The sequence below is a fragment of the Nerophis ophidion genome, linkage group LG24 (assembly GCF_033978795.1).
Source record: "Nerophis ophidion isolate RoL-2023_Sa linkage group LG24, RoL_Noph_v1.0, whole genome shotgun sequence".
In the NCBI taxonomy this organism is placed as follows: Eukaryota; Metazoa; Chordata; class Actinopteri; order Syngnathiformes; family Syngnathidae; genus Nerophis; species Nerophis ophidion.
In genome coordinates this window covers 28,631,493-28,655,153 of record NC_084634.1, presented here as the reverse complement: position 1 = coordinate 28,655,153, position 23,661 = coordinate 28,631,493, and the positions used below count along the sequence as shown (strand labels likewise).

General features: G+C 43.1%; 1 protein-coding gene across 2 annotated transcripts in view; it reads left to right on the top strand.

Moving 5' to 3' along the window:
• Nucleotides 1-12,216, top strand: part of LOC133542064 (acyl-coenzyme A thioesterase 1-like) — a 17,913-nt gene extending 5,697 nt beyond the window's left edge. For both annotated transcript variants that reach the window (XM_061885888.1, XM_061885889.1), the window contains 3 exons: nucleotides 4,103-4,612; nucleotides 4,678-4,880; nucleotides 10,040-12,216. In XM_061885888.1, the coding sequence (XP_061741872.1) occupies nucleotides 4,150-4,612; nucleotides 4,678-4,880; nucleotides 10,040-10,627 (1,254 nt within the window). In that variant the 5' untranslated portion in view covers nucleotides 4,103-4,149 and the 3' untranslated portion in view covers nucleotides 10,628-12,216. The remainder of the gene's footprint in view (nucleotides 1-4,102; nucleotides 4,613-4,677; nucleotides 4,881-10,039) is intronic.
• Nucleotides 12,217-23,661: the final 11,445 nt, after the last annotated feature.

The window sequence follows — 23,661 nt, the reverse complement described above, 5'->3', positions numbered from 1 at the left end:
TATTTTTGTTATTTTAATTGTAAAGGGAACAAATCACCTAGACATTTTTATTTGTTATTGGGATCCTCCATTTTTCAAGGAAGAGTCCTCCCAGATTCTTTAGTTTTAAGGCTGTCTTAATGTGAGGTGACTTGAATTCAATGTATTCTATACTAAAGAATAAGTGAAACGATAGCAATACCAGCGCTGGAAAGGAGGCTAAAATCCGGAGGCTTCTCTAAGATGGTCGCCCCACTCACGTACTTTTGTCTACCTTGTGTGACGATGTGTCACTTCATTTCTGTTAGTTGTTCGTGTTTTTGTATTTACTTCCTGTTCAGTGCTCTTATTTTGTTGTATTTCCTGTTTTTATTCACGGAGCACTGTTTTTCTCTTTTCGTTGATTGGCAGCGGTTCACACCTGCTGTCAATCACACTAGTGTCTATTTATGTTATCATCGAGCACTGCTCAGTGCTCGATGATAATATTGTGTTGAGAATGTTTATCTGCACGACTGCTTTATGTTTGCTTTTGTTATTTTCTTATGTGTATTAAATTCCTCTTACCTTCACTCAACTCTCCTGGATTCTTGCATACTCGGGGACACACAACTGCAGCCATGCGACATCCCAACAGTATCATCGAGCCAAAAAGTGTCCTCGCGAGAATCCCTGTCGGCAATCCTCAGCCGACGTTCTGGACCACACAATTCCTGGAGGACTTGAAGGCTAGGTTTGTGCGGTCCCAGCCAACAGACGCGGACCCTCTCCCCGCGGCAACGCTACCGGCTACGGCTCACCGACCGGCGCGTCCTCCGCCGCCATCCTTCCTCTCGGCAACGCTGCCGGCTACGGCTCACCGACCGGCGCGCCCGCCTCCTCCTTCACGTCTCGCTGCTCCTGCGGCTCCGTCGCCGACTGCGGCTCTCCGACCGGCACGTCCGCCGCCGCCATCCTTCCCGTCGTCTGCTGAGCTGCTTCTCCCTGCTCCGACGCAGCTTCCAGCGGCTGCTCCCCGGCTGCTCTTTCTGCCAGCTCCCGCTCTCTTTTTTGGATCGCCGAGAGCTCCAGTGGAGCCCACAGTAAGGTCGCTTTTGTCCTCCTGCTGGGACTCGGCGCGGGACGTGTCTTCGTCCCTCTTCCTGGCCTCCTCCCGCCCGTCCCTGGTTTTCGCACCGGGGGACTCCGACGAGCAGGCATGTCTTCCCGCAAGTGTGGACGGCTTCTGGCAGCCGCCTAGTGGAGGGGGGCCCACAATACACCGCGGTGCAGCCAGGCACACACCGCTGTCATCTTCACAAGCGTCTCCTTCCACGGAGACATCTACGTGCCTGGCGGGCTTTCGCACTGCCCCAACACCGGCTCCACGCCTAGCCCCAAAGCCGGCTCCACGCCAAGTTCCAACGCCGGCTCCACGCCGAGCTCCAACGCCGGCACTACGCACAGCTGCAACGCTGACATCAGCAGCACCGCGCCTGCCTCCAACGCCGGCACTACGCACGGATCCAACGCCGCCAAGAGCAGCACCACGCCGGGCTTCGTCACCGCCGGCATCCGCTACTCCTCGGCCGGCATTTGCTGCTCCTCGCCCGGCGTCATCATCTGCCGCTTTCACGCCGCCGATGACATCCGCCACTTTCACGCCGCCGATGACATCCGCCGCTTTCATGCCGCCGATGACATCCGCCGCTTTCACGCCGCCGAAGACATCCGCCGCTTCCATGCCGCCGATGACATCCGCCGCTTCCATGCCGCCGATGACATCTGCCACTTCCACGCCGTTGATGACGCCTGCCTCTACTCGCGGCGGTGCAGCCGATCACACGCCGCTGTCATCATCCACGCCATCATCATTGTTGTCATCGTCGCCGCCTGCTCCAACGCCGGCTTATGCTGCTCCTCGGCTGGCATTTGCTTCTCCTTGCTCGGCGTCTTCATCTGCCGTTTTCACGCCGCAGATGAAACCAGCAGTTTTTACGCCACCGGTGACGCCTGCGGTTTCCACGCCGCCGGTTACGTCTTCTGCTTCCCGGCCTGCTTCAGCGCGCCCGCCTCTACGTCGGCCGTGGATGTGGCCGTGCCCTGCGCACTCCCCTCTTTTTCGGCCAGTGATTTGGCCGTTCCCTGGCCGCCCGCCTCGCCAGTTCCGGCGGCGCGTACTTTCCCTCGCTGGCTGCGGGGACACGAGGTTTGGCGACCCTCCACCAAATCCTCCCTCCACCCTCCCTTACATTTTGGACTTTTTTCCATTTTTTTTCTTTCCCAGGGAACATCTGGTATCTGTTCCTTGAGGGGGAGGTCCTGTGACGATGTGTCACTTAATTTCTGTTGTTCGTGTTTTTGTATTTACTTCCTGTTTAGTGCTCTTATTTTGTTGTATTTCCTGTTTTTATTCACGGAGCACTGTTTTTCTCTTTTCGTTGATTGGCAGCGGTTCACACCTGCTGTCAATCACACTAGTGTCTATTTATGTTTTACTCGAGCACTCCTCAGTGCTCGATGATAATATTATGTTGAGAATGTTTATCTGCACGACTGCTTTATGTTTCCTTTTGTTATTTTCTTATGTGTATTAAATTCCTCTTACCTTCACTCAACTCTCTTGGATTCTTGCATACTCGGGGACATACAACTGCAGCCATGCGACATCCCAACACCTTGCTGTGTCGCCTTGGCAGACATTGAAACCGAAAGTTAACTTGATGTTTTGAACACAGACACATTCTTGTCCACTCTCACTCTGCGCACCTGGTATATTTTGACACCATTAAAACTAGAGGTGATAAAATGTGTGTGTGTGTGTGCGTAGATAGGAAACTATGTAGGAACATTGTTTTTATCTTCTTTGAGCAGAACCAAGGCCAAAGCTAGTTCAGTTCAATTCAATTCAGTTCAGTTTCAGTTTATTTCGAACATGCATACAATACAATGAAATGCATCACATATTTCCAGTTGTTTCATTACAGCACGTCCGAAAAGGACTAGGAAGAAGCTGAGCTTATTTAATCATACTCCTTTTCATACCATTGTCAGGCTTGGACTAAGGAATTAACTCAGATGCTCAGTAGAGATTCTTAGTAGGGTTTTTATTTTGACAGCTCTTTCAACTCCAGAGTCAGAGTAATACAAAATCTATAAATAACAAAAACGCTCAGTGAAAAAGGTTCCAAAAATGGAATAACCGAAAATCACTCCTAAAAGGAGGAAAATACAAAAACAAAGACGAACTATAATTTGCGCCGTTTGTGCTATGAAACTTATTAATATAAAACGCTTCAACAGGAGGAAGAAAACAATGACTATAAAAAATTCTACTCTTAATTTTAATCTAATAAAGGTAAACGACAAATCACTCAAGAAATTTGAGGAAGGAAAGATTAGTAGGAAAAAAGTAACTCACCAATTCGGTTGAACAAAAGGTAAATAACAAAATTCACTCTGAGGAGAAGAAAAAGTCAAACTCAAAATAATAGTGTTGGAATTCAGGATCCAGAAAGATAAGCGTGGGACAAGTCAAGGCATGTACATAAACATGGAAGCAAGACAAGCACGAAAGCTCGAGACAATCTGGCACCGAACAAGGAGAGGCATGGGCTTATATGACACATGACGGTAATGAGAAACAGGTGGAAACAATCAGGGGTCAGGGATGACGTCAGACTGGTGACACAAGAGGAAGGGCCAGTGATCTGAAAAAAGAAGAGTTGCTTTTCAAAGTAAAACATGCAATTCACAAGACAAAAAACAAAACAAGACAAGGCATAGCAATTTTATCCCATTTTCTTGTTCTCTGTAACAGAACAGTGAATAAAGAATAAATTAATAATATATCACAGTAAGTAAACAAATACTACGTTCATAAATAATCTTTATCTCAAAATTGTATTCTAAAGTAAATTTTAAGGCTCTCCATTTTGCTCAAAGGAAGGAAAATGTCCCCATAACATTGTTTTGATGTCAGGTTTGAGACAGATGTGTGCACGTCTAATGTTGCTTACATGTGGTCCACTGAATGCTCAGAGATGACAAATTAGTGGGGACATTGCCCATGATGAGACATATATCTAACACATCCTCTCATGGCAATTGTTTATATGATGAGTCACGTTTCTTGCCTTGACAGATGCTGTGGTGACGTCGTTGAAAGCGGCATTTGTCTGAGTCACAAGAATGAAAATGGCTTCTTCTCAGATCCGCCTCAAAATCCTCCCCAGTGTTCGTTGCCTATTTGACAAAGTGGTCCAAGTGAAAGTGGAGGGTCTTGCTCCCCACAAAGCAGTACAGTTAAGGTCCAGGCTGGTTGATGACAAAGGGGTACTCTTCAAAGCTTCTGCCCTCTACAAAGCCGATGAAAGGGGCTTGGTAGACGTGAGTAGCGACCCCTCTCTGGGTGGGAGCTACACCGGAGTGGAGCCCATGGGTTTACTGTGGGCCATGGCGCCAGAAACTCCACACAAAAAAGTTGTGAAGAAGAACGTGCTGAGCCCGACCCTGATTGAGATAGCGGCGCACAACGGCGACACTGGAGAACTCCTAGCTTGTGAAACCAACGAGCGAGGATACATGGTGGAGGGCATGAAGAGAATCCCTGTGGAAGAGGGAAGAGTGCGAGGAGTCCTGTTTATCCCTCCAGGTTGGTCTCGACTGCTGCATGAAAATACTTTCTTCCCTTTTGATTTGACTTTGATTTATTTTCAGGAAAGGGTCCATTTCCTGCGATTGTGGATTTATATACTTTCGGCGGAGGCCTCAGCGAGCAGAGAGCCAGCCTGTTGGCGAACAAAGGTTTTGTTGTGCTGGCACTGGCCTATTACGGCTACCAAGATTTACCAAAAAACCCCAAACGCTTAGATTTGGAATATTTTGAAGAGGCTGCAAACTACCTACAGAATCATCCAGAGGTTAGTCAATTCATATACACAGGGGCATCTAAATAGAACACACGTCCACAAGGAACAATCTCCAACAAACAGTTTTTTAACTGATTTGTGGTATTCCAGGCACTGTAAGATGTGCAACAAACAGAGCCTAAACCACATAAATGAGTTGACTAACTCTAAAATCAATCAATCAATCAATCAATGTTTACTTATATAGCCCTAAATCACTAGTGTCTCAAAGGGCTGCACAAACCACTACGACATCCTCGGTAGGCCCACATAAGGGCAAGGAAAACTCACACCCAGTGGGACGTCGGTGACAATGATGACTATGAGAACCTTGGAGAGGAGGAAAGCAATGGATGTCGAGCGGGTCTAACATGATACTGTGAAAGTTCAATCCATAATGGATCCAACACAGTCGCGAGAGTTCAGTCCAAAGCGGATCCAACACAGCAGCGAGAGTCCCGTTCACAGCGGAGCCAGCAGGAAACCATCCCAAGCGGAGGCGGATCAGCAGCGCAGAGATGTCCCCAGCCGATACACAGGCAAGCAGTACATGGCCACCGGATCGGACCGGACCCCCTCCACAAGGGAGAGTGGGACATAGAAGAAAAAGAAAAGAAACGGCAGATCAACTGGTCTAAAAAGGGAGTCTATTTAAAGGCTAGAGTATACAAATGAGTTTTAAGGTGAGACTTAAATGCTTCTACTGAGGTGGCATCTCGAACTGTTACCGGGAGGGCATTCCAGAGTACTGGAGCCCGAACGGAAAACGCTCTATAGCCCGCAGACTTTTTTTGGGCTTTGGGAATCACTATTAAGCCGGAGTCCTTTGAACGCAGATTTCTTGCCGGGACATATGGTACAATACAATCGGCAAGATAGGATGGAGCTAGACCGTGTAGTATTTTATACGTAAGTAGTAAAACCTTAAAGTCAGGGAAACTCTGAGTGTTCCAGAACAGATCATCTAAATCAGGGGTCTCAGACACGCGGCCCGCCTGCCAATTGCGGCCCGCGAGACGTTATTTTGCGGCTCCCACCTTAATATGAAAGTTTAATTTTAATCCGGCCCGCAAGATTTATATGAATGGCGTTTGATTGTGTTATTTGGGTCCAAAATGGCTCTTTCAACGTTCTGGGTTGCCTACCCCTGCGTTAGTGGAAATGCGGCAAATGAGTGAAAGCGACAGTGACGTTACCATGGAGACGAGGGTTATCTTACGTACCTGGCTGCAGTCACACCGCGACGCTTATCCGTCAGTAATAACAGTCCCCGATAACCTGGACCAATTCAAACCGTTATTTGTTTTTTTTAATGTTTAATTTGCATTGCCTCACACAATGAACTACATATATTTCTATATGACGTCGGATAACAATTCGGTAGCCGTCACCTTTTTGCGCTCTCTATCCCAATACTTTCCCGGCTATTATTTGCCGATCGCCATCTTGCTGTAGGGAGGAAAAGCGGAACGACACACATTGCGGAAATAACATTATTCTCCGGGCGTCGGCTAAATGCAAATATATTCCACAACCCCAAACATGTCTTTTTCAAAGCCTGCAGTGAAGAGAAAGGTTAGTGATGTGCAAAGACAATTCCAGGAAAAGTGGGAGATGCAATATTTCTTTGTTGAGCACAGGGGCACCCCGACGTGTGTTATTTGCACAGAGAAAGTTGAATACAGTTTGAAACGTCATTATACAACTAGACATTTTGAGGAGTAGGCAATGTTTTTTTTTACGAAATCTTTTCTTGCGGCCCAGCCTCACCCAGACTCTGCATCCAGTGGCCCCCAGGTAAATTGAGTTTGAGACCCCTGATCTAAATTAGTTAAATGTTTACTCAGAGTTAGGACTATAATAAAAAGTGATGATTAATGGAGAGCTTTTTCCACGCTTCATCAAAGAAACTGGGGACAAAAAGGCAGTTTTTCTTGACTCAACATTAACAGAAAGTGTAAAATATGTGTTAATGTATCGGGGAGGATGCAGGTCCGATGCCAAAATAGACCTGCGGTAGAGTTTTTTTTTTTGAAGGAATTTTCGGACGCAAAATCATGGAAACAAAACTTTTGAATGTCTCAGAGTTTTTTCTAAAGGCTTTGGAGATTCATGAAAGGCGTTTTAAATATTAAGGACAAGACCGTTCATGCCACGACCAATACTGTTCCAGATGAAGTTAGCTATGGTTCTGGACTCTTTTGCCAGTTGTGCGGAATGTTAATCAGTTGGGAGTGCACAAATGCGGCATGAAGAGGTTTCTGAACGCTTTATTCTTTGCCTTTAATATACCTGCTTCATTATCTTTCGGTATTTTGTTCTGGAGCCTGAATTAAGCCGGCATTCCACATTTCTTAAGCTACCTTCCTAAATAAATCAGAGTTGTTTTTTTCTACCATCATTACACCTTAAAATGGTCCGTTCTTTTAATTTGTGGAGCAAGTAAACAGTCTCCTCATCATTACATTTGTTGCTATGTTTAATTAATAATGTCTGCTTTCGGGATTGTATCCTACGCACAAAGAGTCCTCTCCGACAGCACACAACTTCTCGAGAGATCTGGTTTCGCGTTATCCTGGTGTGTTAGTCCGTGTGACAAGCTTCGTGCTCGGGGTTTGTCGGTGGACGGGAAGGATCAGGCCTCAGGGTCAGAGTCAATTTATTATTTTTCTTTTTGGTTTGGGTTGTCTCTGGCTGGTGCTGGCGGCTCTTCGCTCTCCTCTTTCGCTCTGTGTCTTTTCTTGCTCTCTCTCTCACTCACTCGCCCCCCTCATGGCCTCGGACACGGCTAACAAAGGAGACCGATGATTAGATAACCTGTTCCAGCTGGGAAATCCACTCAACTGTTAGCTGCTTCATAGCTGGCTCCTGCACACCCCCTGCCTACAGGGGACGCGTGGGCCACGCCCCCTCCACATGCCTGCCTCCACCGCCAGACTCACGCTGGGCAGATGTACGGCCGCGCCAACCCCCCGCCTCCGTAGAGGAGCGCGAGAGGAAGTCTGTCACGGCCATCTGCGTACCCGGTCTGTGGACCACCTGGAAGTTGCAGGGTTGTAACGTGAAATACCACCGGGTAATTTGCACGTTGGCCTCCTTCATGCGGTGGAGCCACTGGAGTGGTTTGTGGTCCGAGCAGAGGCTGAAGGAGCCTCCCAACAGGTAGTACCGGAGGGCCCCGACCGCCCACCGGATGGCGAGGCACCCCTTCTCCACCGTGCTGTACCGCGCCTCCAGATCGAGAGCTTCCGGCTGATGTATAGTACGGGCCGGTCGACGCCCTCCACCCACTGGTACAGCACCGCTCCCAGCCCCCTGCTCGACGCGTCCGCCAGCAGACAGAAGGGGATGGCAAAGTTAGACATGTTTAGGCATGAGGGCTGTTTTTACCGCCACCGGCCAGTTGGGCAAGTGACAGGCTTCGTGCTCGGGTTCGTCGGTGGACGGGAAGGATCAGGCCTCAGGGTCAGAGTCCATGATTCTTTTTATTTTTATTTTTGGTTTGGGTTGTCTCTGGGTGGTGCTTGCGGCTCTTCGCTCTGGGTTGTATGAGGCTTATTTAGAGCCAACCTATTTGAGGAATCGGAATAACTCAGCGCCACCTGCATTGACTGCAGCAGCAAGAAAGACCCAGCTTCCGCCAATGTTGATTATAAGTGCAATTTTACTGAAGAATAGGACTATACAGCCACCATCGCTCCCGCAAGCATCAGCCATAACTTTTACTTCCTGATGGTGATTAGTCTCGATCAATAAGACTGACAAAGAGAGTCTATGATTTCACCATAGCAACTGGGGACAGAAAAGGCCGTATTTCCGGAGTCAACGCGCAAGTCATTGATTTAGTCTTTACTCTGAGTAAAAGCTAAATCGATCAGGTTAAGTTTACGGCGTAAGTTACAATCGTAACTGACTCTGTGTTTGACTTACCTCTATTTTTGGAACAGAAAACCATGACTTTCCGTTATCTTCGGGTGTACATAATCAGTGTTTTCACTTAACCTGCACTCTGGAATACCCCCAAGGTCCGCTCAGTCCACTGGGCCTTCTGTTGTGTCCGTCCCTTCCGTTGTCTCTTAATGTGGTTGTGTTGTTGGCGTCCAGTTGTTGTGTTGACGCGGTTGCATTGGTAATGGCTTTTGAAGCCGTGTTGTACTGTAGCTGTTGTTGGGGTTTGCAATTGTTATGACCTTTCTCGACCATTGTAGACAAGTCATATTCATTATTTACAATATACAGTGGGGCAAAAAAGTATTTAGTCAGCCACCGATTGTGCAAGTTCTCCCACTTAAAATGATGACAGAGGTTTGTAATTTTCATCATAGGTACACTTCAACTGTGAGAGACAGAATGTGAAGAAAATAAATCCAGGAATTCACATTGTAGGAATTTTTAAGTATTTATGGTGGAAAATAAGTATTTGGTCAACCATTCAAAGCTCTCACTGATGGAAGGAGGTTTTGGCTCAAAATCTCACGATAAATGGCCCCATTCATTCTTTCCTTAACACGGATCAATCGTCCTGTCCCCTTAGCAGAAAAACAGCCCCAAAGCATGATGTTTCCACCCCCATGCTTCACAGTAGGTGTGGTGTTCTTGACGAGTTGAGTTTATACCAAAAAGTTATTTTTTGGTTTCATCTGACCACATGACATTCTCCCAATCCTCTGCTGTATCACCCATGTATCCATTTGGGTATAAACTCAACTCGTCGTGTTTGAAGGAAGAAGAATACTGAGTTGCATCCCAAGAACACCACACCTACTGTAAAGCATGGGGGTGGAAACATCATGCTTTGGGGCTGTTTTTCTGCTAAGGGGACAGGACGATTGATCCGTGTTAAGGAAAGAATGAATGGGGCCATGTATCATGAGATTTTGAGCCAAAACCTCCTTCCATCAGTGAGAGCTTTGAATGGTTGACCAAATACTTATTTTCCACCATAATTTACAAATAAATTCTTTAAAATTCCTACAATGTGATTTCCTGGATTTTTTTTTCCACATTCTGTCTCTCACAGTTGAAGTGTACCTATGATGAAAATTACAGACTTCTGGCATCATTTTAAGTGGGAGAACTTGCACAATCGGTGGCTGACTAAATACTTTTTTGACCGACTGTATGCAGGTATTGTTTAAATGTTATAGTGACTATTATTTGTTTTTTCACAGGTTTTCCCCGGCATAGGTGTCATATCAATGTCTCATAGCGGTGCTCTAGGTTTGTCGATGGCATCTTTTCTCCCAGGCATCACGGCGACAGTCTGCATCAACGGCTGCGTTGCAAACACTGTGATTCCATTACATTACAAAGACATTGTCATACCGCCACTCCAACACAATCTACAGAATATTCGGATGTTAGAATCTGGAATCATTGACATACGCAACGTCATGCCGGACCCAACCCTGGAAAAAAACAGAGCGTCTTTAATTCCAATTGAACGTGCAAGCTGCCATTTCCTGTTTGCTGTTTCGGAAGACGACCACAATTGGACCAGCGCTTTATTCGCCAAACGGGCCGCTGAGCTTTTGGAAAATCAGGGCAAGGAATCGTTCGAAGTAGTGTCTTATCCAAATGCTGGTCACCTTTTGGAGGTTCCACACATGCCTTTTTGCCCATCTGGCTTCCATGCAGCATTGGGATGTGCTGTGGTGTTTGGTGGGGGGCCAAAAGCCCACTCAGAGGCTCAGCTGGACCTGTGGGAGCGAGTCCAAGAGTTCTTTAAGAAACACTTGAACAGCAGCAGCGCTAATTAAAAAGCCTGTCACGTATCCCAGACTGATAGCCTGTACCCAACCGAAAGGTGCTCGTGCACTGAACATTTTGAGACGGGTAACTGGCCAACATGAAAGTTCCTGAAAAAATCAAACTAAAACACACCATTAGTGGCTTAACAAAACTAGTTGTTTTTGTTAAATGTCAAAATTTTTCACAGTTACTAATTATATTGAGAAAAATTGCTCGTTCATCTAAAGCAGTGGTCCCCAACCTTTTTATTTTCCTTTGTCATGAAAAACGGATGTTTTTGTCATGAAAAAGGGAGGTTTTTGTGGTTGGTGCACTAATTGTAAGTGTATATAGTGTTTTTTATGTTGATTTAATAAAAAAAAAAAAAAAATTCTCAACACCTCCGAATTTGTTAATGAAAACTACTACTAAGACGCACGTTACAATCAAACAGCTGTTGCATAATAAGTACAATATCTACAGTATTAACACTTTTTAGAGCGCAACACACAGCAACGACTGAACTGACCAACACACTATAAACTATACACTAATGCCATCTAATGTATTGGACTTGCAACTGAAATAAACCAAAAATATATAACAACTGGACAGCACTCATCATCATCAGCTCATTTTTTTAAATTTTGCAATAAAAAACAAGCTTTTATTATCAAAAACAATCAATATTTGTTAACACATGTAAAAGTAGATGTGTTGTCACAGTTAAGCAGCCACCAGCTGTCCTGTCAAAATCTTTGTATCAGCAAAGGCTGCATTGTTTGTAAAATAATTCAAATAATTAATTTACGTTTGTTATGACCTTCTCTTGATGAGCGTATTTAAACTTCTGCACAACTGTACTTTATTTAAAGGACCCATAGTGTACTTGGAATGCCCTCTCTCCATTGCTAGACTGGATATGTTTGATGTGACGTCATCTGCAGAAGTGGAGCCCATTTCCCAGCACGGACAGTGGGAATAAAGGCATTTAAAGTTATTTTATTTACTTAATAGTATGTTTTTGTCGCCCTGGTCTATGAATACTTCAAAACTGATATGTTTAACATGAGCAAAAAAATATATATGAAATAATCGCCGTTTTCAGACATCTCTGCTGTTCCATCTTTTCTTCCTTAGACATCCCACTGCATAAAAGAGCTGACAAAATATAAGATAAAAAAAAACTATATTTTAGGGGAAAAAGGACTAAAAACTATCAAAATAATCTGGCCATCTAGCTAGTTAATTTTACTTGATAAGACATCCTAAATTAATATTTGTGTATATAGAAATCAGCCAGAAATAAGTATTTCATTCTGAAAACAAGTATTATTAAACTTGCCATTCTTAAATTAAGCATCCTCTGGATGTTGCATAATCTTTACACACACTTCTCTACGTAGGAGAAAACCAATATATCGTATTTGAATATTTGTTTTCTCACTTTTGACATTTCTAGAATAGACAAAATGTGGATGAAATTACGATCATGGTGTAAAGTCCAAAAACTAAAAATAAGTTAATAGCTCTTAAAACTAGGGACATTTTTAGAAAAAAAAAAGGTAAATATTGGCATAGCCTTTGTTTCCTAATGCCCTTTTAGTATGACCTCAAGCAGGGTACCCAAACTTTTTGACACGGGGGCCGCATTGGGTTACAAAACATTTGGCCAGGGGCCAGGCTATATATATATATATATATATATATATATATATATATGTATATGTATGTATGTATGTATATATACATATATATATATATGTATGTATATATATATATATATATATATATATATATATATATATATATATATATATATATATATATATATATATATATATATATATATATGTCTTAATTAGATCATCCAGACAATACGAAGGTCCTGCAGTCCTGGGTTCAAATCCAGGCTCGGGATCTTTCTGTGTGGAGTTTGCATGTTCTCCCCGTGAATGCGTGGGTTCCCTCCGGGTACTCCGGCTTCCTCCCACCTCCAAAGACATGCACCTGGGGATAGGTTGATTGGCAACACTAAATGGTCCCTAGTGTGTGAATGTGAGTGTGAGTGTTGTCTGTCTATCTGTGTTGGCCCTGCGATGAGGTGGCGACTTGTCCAGGGTGTACCCCGCCTTCCGCCCGATTGTAGCTGAGATAGGCGCCAGCGCCCCCCGCGACCCCGAAAGGGAATAAGCGGTAGAAAATGGATGGATGGATGGAGAGAATAGTGCTCGATACCGTGGTAGAGCGCAATATATGTATGTGTGGGAAAAAATCACAAGACTACTTCCTCTCTACAGAACTGTTTCATGAGGGGTTCCCTCAATCGTCAGGAGATTGAGGGAACCCCTTAATGAAACAGTTCTGTACAGATGAAGTAGTCTTGTGATTTTTTCCCACACATACATATATATATATATATATACACACAGAAACAAGTCACATGTCTACTGATGTTTAAAAACTCTACACTCGGAGTGTATATTACGTTGCCCCAACGATTTTGCCATTTTTTTCCCTTCGTGCACTAATTGACTGACAGAGCGTGCACGAGATGACGTCATGTTATCGATGGGAAAATGCATTTTTAGACAACATGATTTGCCTGCGCGGCTAGGAGACCCTGAGAGTAACAAACGGTAGAAAATGGATTGATGGATGGGCTACAAAGGACAGATAAAAAAAAATGATAATAAAAAAAAAATTTAATAAAAGAAACTTTTTTTATTTTTTTATTCAGGCCTACCTGCAGGCCAGATTTTGGATGCTGGTGGGCCGTATCTGGCCCGCGGGCCGTAGTTTGGGAACCCCTGACCTCAAGCATCTTGAGGAAAACATTACAAGAGGGCACAAAATAGAAATCTATTTTGTTATTTTTCTCTAGTTATTAAGTGCCTGGTCTACCATTTTGTTATTTTTTTCTCATTTTGAGCACCTGTTATCAACTTCAACCCTTTACTAATCCTCCTACAATCACATCCCATCTAAACGGATTGTAAATAACCTAATGTAAATAATCAAATGTATTTCTAATGTATATACTTGTTCTTATGCTATCTTAACTCACTATGTTCTCTGCTGGCTGTACGTATCCTACTAAATAAGAGCTACACTGTTTCAATGTCCATTTCTCTGTTGATGCAATTGTTGATGACTGAAGTACTGATATTAACCAAACCCTCCTCATCCCACCCCCCGGATTGTAAATAATTCAATGTATATACTATGATGATTAACTTGTGTGATAACTGTATTATGCTGATAGTATATATTTGTACCATGAATTGATTAACATGGACCCCGACTTAAACAAGTTGAAAAACTTATTGGGGTGTTACCATTTAGTGGTCAATTGTACGGAATATGTACTGTACTGTGCAATCTACTAATAAAAGCTTAAATCAATCAATCAATCATGCATATGTGACAATAACATCTACTTTAGAAAGGGCAGTGCACAACTGCGCACACAACAGCTGTAAATAACCATGCCTCCAACCCCGCCCCCACCCCCCACCTCCCGAAATCGGAGGTCTCAAGGTTGGCAAGTACGGTTATTTATGCCACAGTGCAAGTTTTTGTTTAATGTCTATAGTCATGCCATTGTGCTAGTTTTGTTTTCAGTAGCCAAGTGTTTGTACCTTCTTGTGAGCGCTCTTTGTTTGCCTTTTTTGTTAGTTATAGTGTTTAAGAAATAACAATGTACTCACGTTCACGTCTGGCTCGTGCCAATTTTCCTTTGCGTCGGAGAAACAATCCAAGTCATAGTCCTAGTCCTGACACATAGTGGGCACGGCAAGTTTATTTCAGAGCACAGTCTGTACGCAAGGCAATTGAAATTGCTTTAAAGATGCAAACAATTACAAGAAGGTGAATGCAATCATGAATAAAAATAAATGAATCATGAATTAATCAAATTTGCTTCATCTATAATACACAGATAATATGTGGATGTTTTGTACAGCTATTAGCACAAATTAACCAGCATTGTATTGGTTTTACAGTAGTATCTTTTCGTGTGGCCCGTGTCTAGTTAAATTTTTCTGTATATGGCCTTGCTGGACAAAGTTTGGACACCAGATAGGAGAACATTCTTCAATAAATGGCTTATACAGTTAATTAATGAAATGCTTGGATTCAATTTTTGTCATTTTGTTTCTCAGCACTTTCTAATTTATAAAACCTGACGAAGAATATAGTTTATCATGTTAACTTCTCCTGTGTGTGTGCAGAGGTAGGTAGTAACGCGCTACATTTACTCCGTTACATCTACTTGAGTAACTTTTGGGATAAATTGTACTTCTAAGAGTAGTTTTTATGCAACAAGCTTTTACTTTTACTTGAGTATATTTATAGAGAAGGAACGCTACTTTTACTCCGGTCCATTTATCTGCAATCAGGTCGCTACTCGCTACTTTTTTTTTATCGATCTCTTAATGCACGCTTTGTTTGTTTTGTTTTTGTCAGACACGCATTCAAAGTAGGAACCACGCATGCCTGCGTTTCACCAATCACATGCAGTCACTGGGGACGTTGGACCAATAAACAGAGCCAGGTGGTCACGTGACCGTCACACGTAGACCCAACATGTTGAAAAACTTATTGGGGTGTTACCATTTAGTGGTCAATTGGACGGAACATGTACTGTACTGTGCAATCTACTAATAAAAGTTGCAATCAATCAACTAATCAATCAAAAGTGTAAAGGAAAAAAGACACTTTTTATTTCAACCGTACTTCCCGTCAAAAGCCTAAAGACTGATCGCACAGTTCCTGTCTTCACAATAAAAGTGCCGCTCCATCGCGCCTGCGCTAACAAAATAAGAGTCTCCAAAAACCAGCGCAAACAAACTAGCAAGCTACGGAGTTTGCCGCCAATGTATTTCTTGTAAAGTGTATAAAAACAATATGGAAGCTGGACAAATAAGATGCCAAAAACCAACGACTTTCATGTGGTATTAGACAGGAAGGAGGAACTTTTTTTCTCCTCCATTTGAAAACCGGGACATTATCAGCACTACTGTCTGATTCCAATCAATGCAAGTCATCAGAATCAGGTAACTTATATAACTTATATTCTTGTCTTCATTAAAGATAGGAATCTATATGTTAAACATGCATGTATATTCATTAAAACACCTTTAACATGTGAACAAAAACTGCAAAATAAATATAAATTATATACTGTATATATAAAGGTATATATATATATATATATGTATATATATATATGTGTGTATGTGTATGTATATATGAGGTAGATCACCTCGACTTGGTCATTTATTAAGGAATTGATAAACGTTGAAAAACTTATTGGGGTGTTACCATTTAGTGGTCAATTGTACAGAATATGTACTGTACTGCAATCTACTAATACAAGTTTCAATCAATCAATGAAGGCCTACCGAGCCTATGGTGCTGTTAAGTTATTGTGGCTCAATTTGCCTTAATTTTTTTTTATTTTAATGTATTATTATTTAATATATAATATTGTTTTAGTTTCTTAAGAGATATTCCTGGCTCTGAATTTGCTCATTGCTATTTTTATGTTTTTGTGCATTATTTGTTGCTGGAATCGTTAAACGAACAAGTTACTCATCAGTTACTCAGTACTTAAAGCGCTTTGAGTACCTTGAAGGTAGAAAAGCGCTATACAAGTACAACCCAAGTACAACATACTTTTTACTTTTACTCAAGTAAATATTTGGGTGACTACTCCTTACTTTTACTTGAGCAATAAATCTCTAAATTAACAGTACTCTTACTTGAGTACAATTTCTGGCTACTCTACCCACCTCTGTGTGTGTGTGTGTATACACTATTTTGGTCGTTTCCACAAACCAACGAGGAATGTCACAAGCAGTTGTGAGGGAACAAACAGAACATGGTAACAGTATTTCTTTCAGCCGCCATCAGGTTACGACACCCGCATATGCACCGACAACACAGTAATTCGCAGTTTGCACACATTCTTGCTCTGCAGATGTCCATATCATTAAGGTTAGCATCCTGCACATTTCTGTACAATAGGGCATGAAAAGGTCTGTAGTGCACTAATTGTCTGTTTTTGTGTTGCAAGCTACTTCCTGGATCGTGAAGGATGACGTAAGACGCGGCGGATGGATTGGATTGCGCCGTTTTTGGGGGTGGACACAAAAAAGTAACACAAGTTTTGGACAAGTGTTATCTATCTATGAAAAAATTGAATATGGTAGCACAAGTCAACGTTTCAGTGTGATCTTTACACAAAGCCATTTTTAACTAAAAAAACATTAAATGTACACCAAATGTAAAAATCTAAATTAAATGATTGATAATTGAATGGAGTAGTAAAACTTAAAACATTTCTTATATTTTTCCGTTTTTTTAACACTATTTATTTTGTGACCAATAAATGTACACCTCATTTTACAGAATTCTTAATTATTTAATTAATTTTTTATTCATTTTAAGGCCTAATGAAATTAGATTTTCTTATTAAACGGGGATAGCAGGTCCATTCTATGTGTCATACTTGATAAATTTGCGATATTGCCATATTTTTGCTGAAAGGATTTAGTAGAGAACATCGACGATAAAGTTCGCAACTTTTGGTCGCTAATAAAAAAGCCTTGCCTGTACCGATGATGTGCGCGTGACGTCATGGGTTGTAGGGCTCCTCACATCCTCACATTGTTTATAATCATAGCCACCAGCAGCAAGTACAATTCGGACCGAGAATAAAACGAGTACCCCATTATTTTGAGCGAGGATGAATGATTCGTGGATGAGGAAAGTTAGAGTGAAGCACTTAAAAAAATAAGAAAAAGAAAAGGCGACGGCTCCAGGCGACGGCAGTGTGAGCGATTCAGATGTTATTAGACACATTTACTAGGATAATTCTGGAAAATCCCTTATCTGCTTATTGTGTTAATAGTGTTTTAGTGAGATTATCAAGTCATACCTGAAAGTCGGAAGGCTGCGGTGAACGCCAGTGTCTCTGAGAGAAGCCAATGGAGGAGCCAAGATCACAGCTGCAGGAGGAGGTCGCATAATCCACTCAAGTCTCCGGTAAGAGCCGACTTAATATCACAATTTTCCCATCCAAAAACTTGCTGGTTGACGTAGAGAAACATGTTCGCTTGACCGCTCTGAGATAAAGCTTCAAACAAATAAACACCAGCTGTGCTAAAGACAGCTGCCATCCACTGCTTTCCACCAACAGCATTCTTCTTTATAGTCTCCATTATTAATTGAACAAATTGCAAAAGATTCAGCAACACAGATGTCCAAATTACTGTGTAAATTATGCGATGAAAAGAGACGACTTTTAGCCGTGTGTGGTGCTGGGCTGAAATGTCCGCTCCAACCAATAACGTCACAAGCACACGTCAACATAAGCGTCATCATTCCGCAACGTTTTCAACAGGATACCTCGCGGGAAATTTAAAATTGCAATTTAGAAACTAAAAAGGCCGTATTGGCACGTGTTGCAATGTTAATATTTCATCATTGATATATAAACTATCAGACTACGTGGTCGGTAGTAGTGGGTTTCAGTAGGCCTTTAATAGAATAGTATAAGTGTTTATTGGTGACAAAGGACAGCCTTGGCGGAGTCCAATCCGTCCAATCCGGAGTCTGGGTTTCCCTGCTTAGGCTGTTGCCCCCGCGACCCGACCTCGGATAAGCGGAAGATGATGGATGGATGGAAGTGTTTATTGGCCATGAAATGCGCACTTTATGAAAGTGGTAATTCGTTAATTTAATAGGGGCGCTGGGGAAAAAAAACGATTCACATTTGATGCACAGTTCTTATTAATTACTATTTTGAATTGATGCCATTTTTCTTCACTCTTTTGCAGATACAGGTTTAAGAAAATAAATTCAAAGAACTTAACACTGATCTGCAACTCAGAGGTACAGTATATATGAACTATCCATCTATCATCTTCCGCTTATCCGAGGTCGGGTCGCGGGGGCAACAGCCTAAGCAGGGAAACCCAGACTTCCCTCTCCCCAGCCACTCCGTCTAGCTCTTCCCGGGGGATCCCGAGGCGTTCCCAGGCCAGCCGGGAGACATAGTCTTCCCAACGTGTCCTGGGTCTTCCCCGTGGCCTCCTACCGGTTGGACGTGCCCTAAACACCTCCCTAGGGAGGCGTTCGGGTGGCATCTTGACCAGATGCCCGAACCACCTCATCTGGCTCCTCTCGATGTGGAGGAGCAGCGGCTTTACTTTGAGTTCCTCCCGGATGGCAGAGCTTCTCACCCTATCTCTAAGGGAGAGCCCCGTCACACGGCGGAGGAAACTCATTTCGGCCGCTTGTACCCGTGATCTTATCCTTTCGGTCATGACCCAAAGCTCATGACCATAGGTGAGGATGGGAACGTAGATCGACCGGTAAATTGAGAGCTTTGCCTTCCGGCTCAGCTCCTTCTTTACCACAACGGATCGGTACAACGTCCGCATTACTGAAGACGCCGCACCGATCAGCCTGTCGATCTCACGATCCACTCTTCCCTCACTCGTGAACAAGACTCCTAGGTACTTGAACTCCTCCACTTGGGGCAGGGTCTCCTCCCCAACCCGGAGATGGCATTCCACCCTTTTCCGGGCGAGAACCATGGACTCGGACTTGGAGGTGCTGATTCTCATTCCGGTTGCTTCACACTCGGCTGCGAACCGATCCAGCGAGAGCTGAAGATCCCGGTCAGATGAAGCCATCAGGACCACATCATCTGCACAAAGCAGAGACCTAATCCTGCGGTTACCAAACCGGAACCCCTCAACGCCTTGACTGCGCCTAGAAATTCTGTCCATAAAAGTTATGAACAGAATCGGTGACAAAGGACAGCCTTGGCGGAGTCCAACCCTCACTGGAAATGTGTTCGACTTACTGCCATATATGAACTATATGTTTGATAATTAAAAGTCCTTGAGCTATAATGAATTACAGTCTCAAACTGAGGCATGAATACTGCTCAATGTAATGTCTCCAACAACCACTAGGGGAAGGCTGTTCCATATTTTAATAGCAGACTAGAGAAAGCTCCTGTTGAGGCATTTGGTGTTTGACTTTGGGATTTCCGGGGCATGGCTTGGTAGTACCTTCCGGGTGATACGACGACCAGAGATGTGGGCTGGGGGGTAGCAGAGCTTTATCAATCAGTCAATCAATGTTTACTTATATAGCCTTAAATCAAGAGTGTCTCAAAGGGCTGCACAAGCCACAACGATATCCTCTGTTCAGATCCCACATCAGGGCAAGGAAAAACTCAACGCAATGAGTTAATGAGAAACCTTGGAGGGGACCTCAGATGAGGGGACCCCTGTCCCGGGCGACTGATGCAATGAAAGTCGAATGGATCCAGCATAATATTGTGAGAGTCCAGTCCATAGTGGATCTAACATAATAGTGAGAGTTCCGTCCATAGTGGGGCCATCAGGAGACCATCCCGAGCAGAGACAGGTCAGCAGCGCAGAGACGTCCCCAACCGATGCACACACAAGCGGTCCACCCCAGGTCCCGACTTAGGACAGCCAGAGCTTCATCCGTGGCCACCGAACCTGTGCCCCCCCTCCACAAACTAGCAGAAAAGAAACGGCAGATCAACTGGTCTAACAGGTGGGTCTATTTAAAGGCTAGAGTATACAAATGAGTTTTAAGACGGGACTTAAATGCATCTACTGAGGTAACATCTCTAGCTGTTCCAGAGTACTGGAGCCCGAATAGAAAATGCTCTATAGCCAATACTTGCCAACCCTCCCGAATTTTCCGGTGGAATCCTGAATTTAAGTGACCCTCCCTCCTGAGTACTGGAGCCAGAATAGAAAACGCTCTAAAGCCCGCACTTTTTTTGGGCTCTGGGAATCACTAATAAGCCGGAGTTCTTTGAACTTAGACTTAGACAAACTTTAATGATCAACAAGGGAAATTGTTCCACACAGTACAGTAGCTCAGTTACAATAATGGATAGTTTAAGGATGGAAAGGATAATGCCGGTATAAATAGACTAAATATAGCGATGTAAAATATAACATATGTACGTAATATTTACATAATATATGCACAGTATATTATATATACAGAGATATAATAATATATTATGTCTATATCATTTATACAGTATATAACAATTACCATTTACAATATTACAGTATATGTGACAGGTGTCAGGTAATAGACAGATATCATCTATTGCTATATGGCGAGTGATTATACAGCTGGATGGCGTGCGAAATGAAGGAGTTCTTGAATCGAACACTGTGACACAGAACTCAGATTTCTTACCGGGACATATGGTACAATACAATCAGCAAGATTGGCTGGAGCTAGACCGTGTAGTATTTTATACGTAAGTAGTAAAACCTTAAAGTCACATCTTAAGTGCACAGGAAGCCAGTGCAGGTGAGCCAGTACAGGCGTAATGTGATCAAACTTTCTTGTTCTTGTCAAAAGTCTAGCAGCCGCATTTTGTACCAACTGTAATCTTTTAATGCTAGACATGGGGAGACCAGAAAATAATATGTTACAGTAATCGAGAAGAGACATAACAAACGCATGAATAATGATCTCAGCGTCACTCGTGGACAAAATGGAACATATTTTAGCGATATTACGGATGTGAAAGAAGACAATTTTAGTAACACTCTTGATGTGTGCCTCAAAGGAGAAAGTCGGGTCGGAGATAATACCCAAATTATTTACCGGGTCACCTTGTGTAATTGTTTGGTTGTCAAATGTTAAAGTTGTATTATTAAATGGAGGTCGGTGTCTAGCAGGACCGATAATCAGCATTTCCGTTTTTTTGGCGTTGAGTTGCAAAAAGTTGGCGGACATCCATTGTTTAATTTCATTAAGACACGCCTCCAGCTGACTACAATCCTGCGTGTTGGTCAGCTTTAGTGGCATGTAGAGTTGGGTGTCATCAGCATAACAGTGAAAGCTAACACCGTATTTGCGTATGATGTCACCTAGCGGCAGCATGTAGATGCTGAAGAGTGCAGGGCCAAGGACCGAACCCTGGGGAACTCCACATATTACTTTAACATAGTCCGAGGTCACATTGTTATGGGAGACGCACTGCATCCTGTCAGTGAGATAAGAGTTAAACCAAGGCAAGGCTCAGTCTGACATACCAATTTGTGTTTTGATACGCTCTAATAAAATATTATGATCGCCGGTATCAAAACGGATCAAGGAGCAGCAACATAGATGACGCCTCGGAATCCATCGTTAGCTCGTTGTGAAAAATGAGTTGGAATTTCACAAGAAAAAGGTCACAATTTCACAAGAAAAACTTTGAATTTTGGTAATATTTTAATGAAAGTCCTAATTTTATTCAACGTAAGTCAAAATTTTACAGGAAGCCAGTATAGGCGTAATATGATCAAACTTTTTTGTTCTTGTCAATAGTCTAGCAGCCGCATTTTTTACCAACTGTAATCTTTTAATGCTAGACATGGGGACACCCGAACAGTAATCGAGACGAGACGTAACGAACGCATGAATAATGATCTCAGCGTTGTTCGTGGACAAAATGGAACAAATTTTAGCGATATTACGGAGACGAAAAAAGGCTGTTTTAGTAACACTCTAAATGTGTGACTCAAACCAAAGAGTTGGGTCGAAGATAATACCCAGATTCTTTACCGAGTCGCCTTGTTGAATTGTTTTGGTATTGTCCATCCATCCATCCATTTTCTACCGCTTATTCCCTTTTGGGCTTGCGGGGGGCGCTGGCGCCTACCTCAGCTACAATCGGGCGGAAGGCAGGGTACACCCTGGACAAGTCGCCATCTCATCGCAGGGCCAACACAGATAGACAGACAACATTCACACTCACATTCACACACTAGGGCCAATTTAGTGTTGCCAATCAACCTATCCCCAGGTGCATGTCTTTGGAAGTGGGAGGAAGCCGGAGTACCCGGAGGGAACCCACACATTCACGGGGAGAACATGCAAACTCCACACAGAAAGATCCCGAGCCTGGATTTGAACCCAGGACTGCAGGAACTTCGTATTGTGAGGCAGACGCACTAACCCCTCTGCCACCGTGAAGCCTGTTTTGGTATTGTGGTATTCATAAATAGGTGTCGGTGTCTAGCAGGACCGATAATCCGCAGGACAGCTGGGGGTGTGCATTTTATAAAGGGCAGTTGTAGCTGCAACCGCTGGTGGATGATGACACAGCTTGCTGATGGCAGATTGCGGCACGGCAAAGTCCTCATCCACGCCAATGATTTATAGATCCCTTTTTTGGATGATGTCCAGCTGCCCGAGAGTGGTCTGAGTGGCATTCATCCAGGCTAGGCAGAAGTACTCCGTAATGCTCCTGACCTGGATCTTGTGAATGTCTGCTCTGCTTTTAGTATCAAGCTTGTTAGCCCGCTTATGTTGCGCTCCGAGACGTTGACCAGCACGTTTTTCGGATGTTGGACTGGTGGCTGGTCCACGTATGGCTAGGCTTTCAGTGATGACCAACTTCAAAGATTGCCTCTTGAAATACCATAATTGATATCACCACATGACCATTGCTGAACAAAGACTGTAAAGAAACACATTTACGCACTACTGTCCATTGAATCACATCAACAGCATACAAAACGGGTTATTTTTTTGGCGCATTTAAAAATCAATTAAAACATATCAGCAATTAAAACAGGCCTGGGCCCGTTGAGCTTTTCAATCTGGCCCGCCAGAAATTTCCAAATATATATATATATATATATATATATATATATATATATATATATATATATATAAATATATATATATATATATATATATATATATATATATATATATATATAGATCTTTAAAGGCCTACTGAAATGAGATGTTCTTATTTAAAGGGGGATAGCAGGTCCATTCTATGTGTCATACTTGATGATTTCGCGATATTGCCATATTTTTGCTGAAAGGATTTAGTAGAGAACATCGACGATAAAGTTTGCAACTTTTGGTTGCTAATAAAAAAGCCTTGCCTTTATCGGAAGTAGCAGACAATGCTTCTAATGTGAGCCTCCAGCAGCAAGAGCTATTCGGACCGAGAAAACGACATTTTCCCCATTAATTT